Here is an 11,359-nt window from a genome sequence, read left to right on the forward strand (position 1 = left end):
TGTTGCACACCCACTAGTGACTGATGCAGGCAAGCTGATAACAACAGACAAGGAGAAGGCTGAGGTACTCAAAAACTTTCTTTTTTTTTAATCTCAGTCTTCTCTGATAACTGCCTGTTACACAGCCCTTGAACAATAGGTTTGGAAGGAGGGGATTGGGGAAGCAACGTCCTTCCTGCTGTAAGTGAAGATCATGTTTGTGACCCCCTGAGAAACCTGAGTATCCACAAATCTATGGGTCCCGATAAGATGCATCCCAGAGTCCGGAGGGAATTGGCTGCTGTAGTTGCCAAGCCACTCTCAATGACTTCTGAAAATGTATAGGGGTCAGGTGAAGTCCCTAGCGACTGTCAAAAGGCAATATCACACCCATTTTTAAGAAGGGTAAAAATTATGACCCTGGGAACTAATGGCCTATCAGTCTCAACCATACCAGGAAAGATCATGGAATAGATCCTCCTGGAAGTTGTACTAAGGTACATGGATGATGGGGACGTGATATGGGATAACCAGCATGGCTTCACCAGCGGCAAATCCTGTTTGACCAAACCAGTGGCCTTCTATGATGGTATATCAAAGGACAAGCGAAGACCCACTGATGTCATCTATCCGGCCTTCAGTAAGGCATTTGACACGGTACCCCACAACACCCTTCTCTCCAAATTGGAAATATACGGATTTTAAAATCCTCAAACCCATATGACTCCCCTATTTTAACTCAGTCACATTTGTACTTGTCTTTTATTAATACAGTAAGTCTTAACCACAAACCAGCTTTTGCCCATCTGTGCATTAATAAACTCTTTGAAAATCTCAGCTCGAAGCAATGGATTTCAATCTTTGTCATATATTCCAGGAATTACTCGAAATACCAATTGCATTTCTGAGCAGCAATTCAGCAGAAAGCTAGGCTGAAGTTAAAGAAGTGAAGTCATGCCGCAATGTGGCTACCCTCTGCCCCACACCATCACGGTGGTGACTGATCCACCAAGCAGCCAGGCCTTGGGTGCACACCCATCACTCACAATCACACACTGTTGTGCAATCAGCACTGTCTGGGCACACGGAGGGTACAGTGCAGTGCCAACTCAAGTTATGGCAAACAATACTATGCATTTTGACACACTGCCTAAATACAGTCCTGTGAACAGTGAAAAATATGCAGCCACATTTTCCATTTGATGAATTTGAGAATAGTTTTGAAGATTGCTGATAAAATCATACATTTTTGGTAAATTTGCAAGTCCATTTTCATTCGACATACATTTTTTTTCCAAATGGAATGTACTGAGTTGCAACCAGGTATTTAACTCAAAAACCTGATCATGTCTCTTTATCAGACTTTTGTAAGAGAAAAAACGTTCCTTGCTTCACAGTCATGCCTTATTCATGCCATCACTTTTGGCAGCATGCACACTTGTGAACAACTTTTGCCAATGATGAAGCACAGGAAGAGTAAATTTTCATCAAAAATCTTAGATGAGCACATTGAGAGCTCATTAAGAATTGCAGCCACTGCCTTCAAACCTCATAGATGCATTATGGAGATCAAAATGAGGCAATAGGTGGTGTGTTTCAGTAGTGGCAGTAGCAGTATAGATTTTCACGAAGTGTGTTCATGGCATGTTCATTTACAAGTGTGTTCGTTGAACATGAAAATGCATAGCTGTGAGACACTGCAAAAGGAGTTTCTCTTTTGTCTCAAATATTGTTGTGGAACGCGAGGACAACTGGAGGCATCTGCCTACACAAGGGTGCCAGGAATAAGGAAGATAAGAGGAGTGTCTTGATGCTTATCACTTTCCAGGCTACTCCTGAGATGCAGTGTCTTGGCCTTGTGTGGAGACCCTAGCTCCTCTGATGTGGACAAGCCTGCACCAGGCTGTTGCACCCGGGTTGGACATGCTGTTACTATTGGCAACCTAAAAAGAACTGGACTGTATATGTATATAGAGGGACTTTGCAAAAAGGAGTGTGTGCCCTTGTTAAGTTTCCCTTCTGCCTGTGACTGATGGAGGAAGAGAATCTTCATCCACCACCCCTGCTGCCAACCAGAGTCTTGAGACATTGTGACACCGTGATGGTAACTATCTCTGCATTCCTATAACAAATCCTTGCTTGTATTTTATTTTACTATTACTTTCTTTGTCCCACCTCCCATCCCCAGACCTAGCTAACCAAAAGTCTTATGATAAACTTGTTGGGCAAATATTTGACTCATGTCTGAGTCTTAATCTCATGTCAGGTATACATATATCACAAACCATCTGGCTACCAATAATTGGAGTGAGACAACAGCTAATGGTGGTGGCTGTTAAAAATAGCACTCTAGCACTATCAAGCAGTTACATGGCTCGTTGCGGTGCATGCGTTCCAGACAAGCTAAAAGGTTTGACACCCATGAACATACAGAGAAAATGAGGTTGAACTGTGTTCCACGTGTCCTGGAATGAGTCACACATATCAAGGTTTTCAGATTCAGTCGGAAGTTTTCTCACATTTTCGCTCTATTTCTTGGTTTGCACAGAGTTCTTTGTCCTCAATACTTCTAGAAAGAAAATGATTCAATAAAAATATTTATTCATTTAAATTTTCAAAATAATTTATGATTCAGTCTGAACTTTCTTTCAAACTGCTGAAGATGAGTGACCAAAGCTGTGTTGGCTCACAAACCTCAGCCTTCTTGCACAAAAGAGGGCAAAGACTTGCAGGGTGTGGGCAATGTCACTGTTTTGCTTTCAGAAGGCACAGAGGAAAAAGGGGTGGCAGGCAGGTAATCTCTCATTAGATGGATCAAGATGGCCATTTCACAGACATCCATTTGCCTGCCATAAAGCTTTGAGTAACGTGAAAGCTGGCTGCATGTTGTAACACACCTCATTTGATTTTATGGCTTACCCAGAAATTAATAAACATATTAACCCCTACAATGACTTGGCGTCTCTACAAGCATCCCAGCCACCTCGTAAAGACAGTACAACCACAGACCCCGCCAGCACAGGCTGAGGGCAACAGGGCAGAGGCGGGACCGAGGCCTCCCCCTTTGCCCATAGTGCCTCCTGGGAGTGGTAGTCCCCGTCCCCAGAAGGCGGCGGGAAAACCGAAGCGCGTGCGCATAAACCACAGCGCTCTTCCTGCAGACGGACGCGCAGCGGCGTGACTCATTTTAAATCCCCGCCCTATTTTTTTTTTTTCCCGGCACCTCTCGCTCTATCGTAGGCACACGCCGATTGGAGGTTGTCTCTTTCACGTGGTGTCCGCCGTCCAATCAAGCTGCTCATCGGCGCACGGCGCCCTTCCGCCGTCCCGCAGCTCTGCAAAATGGCGGCATGCAGGGGATGGCGGCTGCTGTGGCACGGCCGTTGCTGGTTCTCGCAGGACCCCACCGCTCCGCTGCCCACCCCCGCTTCTGTCCCGCTCTACCCCCCTATCGTGGCGTCCCACACGGCGAAGAGTAAGGCGGCTAAGCGGCGCCGCCTGGAGCTCTTCTACCAGCAAGTGCACGAGGCTGCCACTATCGAGGAAAAGCTGCGGCTGTACGGGAAGCTGCAGCGGCCCAAGTACATGGTGTACCCGCAAACCTTCGCCCTCAACGCCGACCGCTGGTACCGGAGCTTCACCAAGACCGTCTTCGTGCCAGGACTGCCGCCCAGAGCGCCGGCAGCGGCCGCCGCGAAGGCACCGGAGCCTGTGGCGGGGGCCGCGGAGGCCTTGGAGCAGGGAACGGCAGCGGCGGGGGCTGCGGCATCGGGGGCTGCGGAGACTGTAGAGCCGGGAGCGGCGGCACCGGGGGCCGCAGCAGCGACGGAGCCCCCGGCCGAAGCGGCGGCAGAGCTGGACCTGGGCGCGCTGCGTGACCTCGCGTGCGACGCGCTCCTGCAGGAGAGCTACTACCAGAACAAGAAGCGGCCGTTCCTCTACCGTGACCAGGATCACACACCCGCGCCTTTCCTCACACAGCTTGTTTCCTCCCTTGCCGCCTTTCTGTGCAAACGCAACCCGCTGTTGGCTGCCTCCTCTATGGGTGCGGAGCGGGGGTGGGTGGTGGAGAGGGATATGGGCTTCCTGGGCAGGGCTGTGAGCTCTGGGGGAGTGTCACTGATACAGTGTATTGAGCATTGCTATTGACCTCATTGCTGCTGTCCCATACGGTGTGAGTGGGTTTGGATTTGTACTGCTGTGTTGGTGGGGTTTAATATACAAATGTGTGATCTCTGTTTGCCTCTGCTCCTTTGTTCTGTTTCAGACCTGAATCCCGAGGTTAACTATTACTGGCATCATGGTGAGGAAGTTGTTGTTCATGGACATCGAAAAGGTAGAGTCGATCCTGTGCGATTTCAGATAGATGATAAGCCGCACCTCCAGATCCGTGTACCAAAGCAGCTTCCAGAGGTGTGAATATTTTCAACAGCAAATTAATAACGCGTATTTTCATTTACATTTCTGTTGCTGAAGCCATGCAGTAGTATGTGGTGCAGTATGTGCAAGACGTGGTTAATCAATTACGTAGTATGTTTCTGTGTCTTAGTACTCTTATGGCTTGCAGCATAAGTACTGCTGTGTAGCTATTGAGAAAGCCTTCTGAACTTCACATTGGTCATACTTGTGCTTTAGATATGCTGTTACCATTAGCTAATTGTTGCTTTTAAGTTTCATAGTTGTGCCTATAAGTAGAGTCAAAAATAAGGCATGTGATGTGGAAGGTCATTTTATCAGTGAAGAGAATAAATACGATGATGAGATAAAAGAAAATTAAACAAAGAAGGAGAGCATGTATCTAGTAACAGAGCTTAACAGTTGATTTTTGAAATTCTGAGTTTTATGGAAGGTGATTCAGTATTCTGATACTTTTCCTTTATGTTCGCAGGGTGCTAATTGTGTAGCCTGTAAGGATCTGTTACTCCCCTTCCATCATGCTTAAAACTATGCTTCACTTTCTGTAAACTGCCTACATGATTACACTGTTTGCTTAGGTTATTACTGTCAAATGTTTCAATATGCACAGGTTTTTTTTTAAAGAAGTATTTGTGCCAGAACTGGTACAAATATGTGATGCAAGAAGTCTCTGCTACTTGCTATAGCACCTGCATTTGTGGTTGATTACTGCCTGTATTGTCAGTGCAGCAAAGTTCCACTAATGCTAATAAATGGAACCAGTTAAACGCTGTGATTCTGACAAGTTTTTCTGAGAATAAAGTCATTAATAAGTGGTAGGAGCACACTAACGTGTAGCTTCAGCAGTTACAGTGAGGATATAAATCTTGTAAATTATTAGTTTTTAAGTATTAATGGATATGTTCTATGACACAGTATTATGCATGGACAACTGTGTTTTTTAATTTACCTAGCATCCTGTAAAATGTTTCATAATGCACAGCAATGAGAGTTAGCTCACTCTTCTGCTTCAAGTTAGTTTGACTGCTGCTAGAGCTACTTTTGTGAATATTTTTAGCGCTGTTTCACACAAGAGTGTTTAAATTTTACGAAAAGTTCAGACATCAATACAACATGCATGTACTAGAACTTGCTTTAAGACAGGAAGTTCTGTTGTAAAAAATATTTTCAGTGAGTTGTATACGTATAGTTTCTGTAAGCAGGCCTTTCACCTTGTGCTTGACCAGAAAACTATTCTTCCTGATAATCAGAAACATGGTTATGTAATAGCTGTTTTTTTCTGTTTCCTTTGAGATTGTACCACTGGAATCAGACCTTGGAGATGTTCCTGTTGTTGATCACAAACCATCCAAGCTGCCATTGTTCAAAAAACAGTATGAAAACAAGGTATTTATAGGTAAGAGTTCCTGGTCATGAAATGTTAGCTAGTTTTTTCTATGCAAAAAAAAACCCCACAAAAAAACAAACAACAACAACAAAAAAAAACAAACAAAACATTCTGCCTGACCTTCTACCTTCTTTCAGCAGAGAGAGCTGCTTATTTATTTATGTGTAACAGTCATATATTATAATATATATAATAAACAAATCTCAATAGATATTTCCGTATCAGTTATGTAATGAGGAATATCTTCCTCTTGTACATATCATATTTTGTCTCAGGATTTGTTTGCAGGAGTTGAGTTAAATAGAAAATCATCAGAAAAAATTGCTTTGTATTGGTACATAACCTTTAGAGATATTTTATTATGTGAACTTCTGGAATTGGGCAAGCGCTCAGTTCTCACACTAAAGGAAGAATCTCAACATTTATATAGATTCGTGGTAGAGGTTTTAATTGAGGTTTGGGCTTTGGTGAAGAATTGGGTTGGTTTTTTTGTTTGTTTTTGGATTATAAGGAGCATTCTGTTACTCATTTGTAATTTCTTTTTTATTTTGGTGGACACAGGATCAAAGGTAGCAGATCCATGCTGCTATGGCCACACCCAGTTTCATCTTATTCCTGATAAACTGAAAAGGCAGAGGTTTATAATAGCAAATCTTGAGGATCAGATTGAAGTTGTTTATCGAGCAAATGGTATTGCAAGTCTCTTTGCTTGGACAGCAGCGCAAGCAATGTATCAAGGTAAGACAGTCACTGTGGAATTTTATGCCTGTTTGTGTAAAAACAAACAGAAAAAACACCTGAGAAGACATGGATAGATAGATGAATTTTCTGCTTATTACTTCCTCCAGAAAACAGTCCATTTTTTGTCTTCTGAGATGCTGAAGTTCTTAAAAGCATGTATAATAACAAAGTATAAAAATAGAATCAGACTGACCTCCTGTAGTAGAAGTAGCAGATTGGTGTGTATGAAGTGCCAAATAACAATCTTTCTCTTCCCTTAGGAAGCAAACCAAATGGAAAGCTGTGGGTTTTTTTTTTTTTTTTTTTTTTAGGATTCTATTATGAAGGAATTATACAGTTAGAATTTTGGAGAATAAATGTCTTCTGAAAATGGGATATCATTAGTGTAATAGTAATTTCACTTTGAAATTTCATGCTGTTCAAGAAACTGAAGCTGAAATTAAGATTTCTTTCAAATTCTTGCCAGGTAGTTTGAAGCACTCAAGTAAAAAGGGTTTGTGTTACTAGTGTAGTTTCTCACATACTCTTTCACTGTGCTTTTCTTGTCTGCTGTTGGTGAGAATGAAAACAAGTACAGAATGCAATTCATAATAGTTATTTGCAGCTCACCTCTTGATTTGAAATAAAGAGAGGAGCCCTTGGAAATTTTTTTCCAAGGAGAAAAAAAAATTATCTTAAACAGGAATGTTTCATTGCAGGTTTTTTGTCAGCTGGTGATTTTTCTGACAAATACTGGTACTGTGTCAGAGTTGGATTTGAGCCTCTCCCTGAAAATCTTTTGAATTGTGATCTGCTGTTCTAGCGAAAGAACGTTTCTTATCCTCAGATACTCTATTAATGAAACAGAGGAGTGAGGGAATGATGGAGAGAAGTATCCTGAATCTGTTGAGGAAGGGGAAGTAAAGACATGAAGAGTAAAGAAAACATGTTATTTCTTGGCTTCTCAGTTGCCAGTATCTGTATGTTCCAGTATGCAAATATCATAGTTAGTACCATGTTTACATAAGGAAAGCTGTCTTCTGTTGGAAGTGTGATGTGCTCAGTACATTCAGCATGACATTCACAATACTGTATTCATATTTCAACACTGAGGCAGAGAAGTACAGAAGAACTTAACTCATGTAAATATAATTCAGTTAGTGTTACTAGAAGGTACCTGTAGTTTGTTGGTTCAGTTGTGAGGCAGTGCACTGAATATCTTTAAAGAATATCACCTTGTATGCTGGCAGATATGCATAACTATGCAAAAGCACTTTTGCTGATGTGCAACAGATTATTTGAAGTATTAATTCATATTGACATAACATTCTTGGTGTTGTTTGACAAGTTCATTAAAATATATGTATGATGTATGCATGCTTCTATTTTAGGCAGCTGTTCATTGCCCTGTGAAGTGTGGAATAGTCAAACCATTTCCCTTCAGATCATTTGCAGGCCTTGGGTGTGTTAATAACATACATAGTAACTTCAGAAAGTCACTTAGTTTTGTATTAGTCAGCTTGTGTTAACATTGTGATTGGTGTCCAGGTCTTAAAAGGAGTTACGTACAGAACCTAGTTATGCTAGCATCTCTCTGACCTCTCTGATCTTGGAAAAACTTCTAACCAGGGGCTGTATTTTTAATAGCTAGTGTTTTTCTGTATTTCAGAAGCAGGATTTAGATGCGTATGCTGATGAGAACTGAGTCCTATAACCTGTCTTTTTTTTGTTTTGTAGGATTCTGGAATGAAGCAGACGTGACTCGTCCTTTTGTATCACAGGCTGTAGTGACAGATGGAAAATACTTTGCTTTCTTTTGTTACCAGTTAAATACTTTAGCATTAACTGCAGAAACAATTCAGAAGAGCTCTCGGAAGAATATCTGTTGGGGAACTGACAGTAAGCCATTATATGATGTTGTTGAAGATGGTAGTGTGAGAGGTTTTAATGATGAAGTTCTGCTTCAGTTGGTTGGTTTTCTGTTAAATAGACCAAAAGAGTTATAAATTGCTAAACTATATTCCTGTTCACATACCTGAACGTCTAACTCTAAAGTATGGGCTAGAATATGCCTTGTCCTTAGCAAAATATGTCTAGCAAATACAATATACAAACTTCATTATGTTTGGGATTTATTTCTTAATTTTAAATGTATTATAATAAAAAATTATTAAAAATGTCTAGAATACATTTGTCTCTTGTACAACTACTATTAAAAGCATATTATATTCAAAGTCACATGAATACCTTCTTTCAGCAGATCTGTACATCTTTGTTGAACCACTGTAGCAAAATATGAATTCATTCAATTGTCTGGTTACTTTATCTATCAATTTCTGTCTTGTGTTCAGGACCATTGGAAACTTGCTAATTTTGTGTCTGGGATTAAAAAAAAAGGTTCTTCAGTGCTTACTCATTCAAAGAATAACTGAACTTAGAATAAAAAGTGTTTCTTAACAGTGAATGATTGGCACCTCAGTTATATGTCAAGTGAAATTTTAGGTATTTATCAGGAAGTAGTATAAACATGATGAAACCTGCTTCCCTACAAAGATCCTTTTAGGAACGTGCATATGCATCTTAATGCTGTCACCTCAAGAACTGCAGAGAACTTGCAAATGATTTGGAATCTGTCTCTCTTTAGTTTGAGCTATCCTTGAACACTTTTTATTTACCAATGCTCGAGTATTACTAATTCAGATTACTGCTGAACTTTGGACTAAAAACTTGCTTCTTCCAAGCTGGAATGGAACACAAAATGTTGGGTAGCCATGTTGATATTAAAGAATGACTTGGAGCCTAGCTTGAAAAGTAGTGGTGGATGGCATTTGGTTTCTGGTGTGATGAAAGGATGATGCAAAATAAGTGGAAAGATATTACAGAAAACAGCTGGGTATTCTGACTGGTAAGTGATCTTTACAAATGGTGCAATTTGGTTTTACCTGCAGCTCAAAACTGTATGTGTTATGTTGTAAGTAGTGACAGCAGAAACCTGACATTATATTGTAAAGTGTAAGAAAATCCTGCTCCCAGGGTAAACAAATTCACTTTTCCGTGATTCATCCTTTGTCTATTCTGCAGTTTCAGCTATACTAGAACATACTCTCAGAAGGGAGGTTTTCTTCTGTGCAACTTTACTAGTGACTGAAATATTTCTGTAAATGCGTAACCTTGTAGAGGAGCACAGTGTTGGAGAGTAGGAGGAAGGGAAGGTTTTGGATTAGTTGGCTGTTAAGTGGTTGCCAAAGGGCAAGTTAACCTTTCTATAGCTCTCGAAAGGCAAGGGGATACCCTGGAAAAGCAGTGGGTGGCACTGTTTAACCTTCTATCAGAAAAAAAAAGTAATTTTTTTTCTTCCTTGCTTTTTGGTACTGGCTGGAAAAGTTTAGACATCACAGAATTGTAGGGGTTGGAGGGGACCTCAAGAGATCATTGGGTCCAACCTCGCTGCTAAAGCAGGTACCCTGCAATAGGTTGCACAGGTAGGCATGCAGCCAGGTCTTGAACATCTCCATAGGAGACTCCACAAACTCTGGGCAACCTGTTACAGTGCTCTGTTGCCCTTATCTAAAATGAGTAATTTTGTATGTTAGTATGGAATTTCCTATGTTCAAATTTTAGGCCATTACTCCTTGTCCTATCACTATGCACCACCAATAAGAGCCTGGCCTCATCCATTTGTCTCCTACCTCTCTGTAGATACTAATAAACATTAATCAGATCCCCTCTCAGTCTTTTCTGCATGCTGAACAGACCCAGGTTACTCAGCCATTCCTCATCTGGGAGATGCTTCAGGCCCTTAATCATCTTTGTGGTCCTCCTCTGGACTCCAAGGAAATCCCTGTCTTTTTTGAACTAGGGGTCCCAGAACTGGACACAATATTCTAAATGTGGCCTCACCAGGGCAGAGTACAGGAAGAGGATCACCTCCCTTGACCTCCTGGCCACACCTCAGGATGCACCTCAGGATGCCATTGGCCTTGGCGACAAGGACACATGCTGGCTTAAGGCCAGAATATTCTCCACTAGAACACCTAAGGCCTTCTCTGCAGAGCTCCTCTCCAGCAGGTAAGTTCCTAACCTTTGCTAATGTATGTAGTTATTCCTCCATAGACGCAAGACTCTACACGTGGTCTTGTTAAATCTCACCAGATTCTTTCCTGCCAAACTTTCCAGTCTGTCCAGGTCTTGTTGAATTGTAGCATGGCTTCCAGGTGTGTCAGCAACTCCTCCCAGCTTTGTATCATCAGCAAACTTGCTGAGGGTGGGTTCTATCCCTTCATCAAGGTCGCTGATGAAGATGTTGAATGAGATCAGGCATAGCACTAACCTCTGGAGAACACTGCTAGTTACAGACCTCCTACCTGATTTCTGTGCCACTGATGAGCTCTGCCAAGCAGCCAGTTCTCAAACCACCTCACCATCTACTCATCTATCCTGTATGCAATGCTGTAAGCTTGGGGCTGAGTGGCTAGATGACTGAAAAGGAAAGGGACCTGGGGGTGTTGGTTGACACTCGACTGAACATGAGCCGACAGTGTGCCCAAGTGACCAAGAGGGCCAATGCCATCCTGGCCTGCATTAGAAATAATGTGGCCAGCAGGAGCAGGGAGGTAATCGTCCCCCTGTACTCAGCACTGGTGAGGCTGCACCTCGAGTACTGTGTTCAGTTTTGGGCCCTCACTACAAGAAAGAATTGAGGCCCTGGAATGTGTGCAGAGAAGGACAACTAAACTGGTGAGGGGTCTGGAGCACAAGTCTTATGAGGAGTGGCTGAGGGAGCTGGGATTGTTTAGTCTGGAGAAGAGGAGGCTCAGAGGAGACCTCATTGCACTCTACAACTTCCTGAAGGGTGGT

At 42.2% G+C, this 11,359-nt stretch overlaps 1 protein-coding gene across 1 annotated transcript; it reads left to right on the forward strand.

Moving 5' to 3' along the window:
- The first annotated feature begins 3,282 nt into the window (after positions 1 to 3,282).
- Positions 3,283 to 8,822, forward strand: MRPS30 (mitochondrial ribosomal protein S30). The gene is given in 5 exon segments (NM_204939.1): positions 3,283 to 4,024; positions 4,247 to 4,392; positions 5,689 to 5,791; positions 6,344 to 6,520; positions 8,240 to 8,822. Coding segments are annotated over 5 exon segments (1,398 nt in total). The 5' UTR covers positions 3,283 to 3,321; the 3' UTR covers positions 8,509 to 8,822.
- Positions 8,823 to 11,359: the final 2,537 nt, after the last annotated feature.

The sequence above is a fragment of the Gallus gallus genome, chromosome Z (assembly GCF_016699485.2).
Source record: "Gallus gallus isolate bGalGal1 chromosome Z, bGalGal1.mat.broiler.GRCg7b, whole genome shotgun sequence".
Taxonomy (NCBI): domain Eukaryota; kingdom Metazoa; phylum Chordata; class Aves; order Galliformes; family Phasianidae; genus Gallus; species Gallus gallus.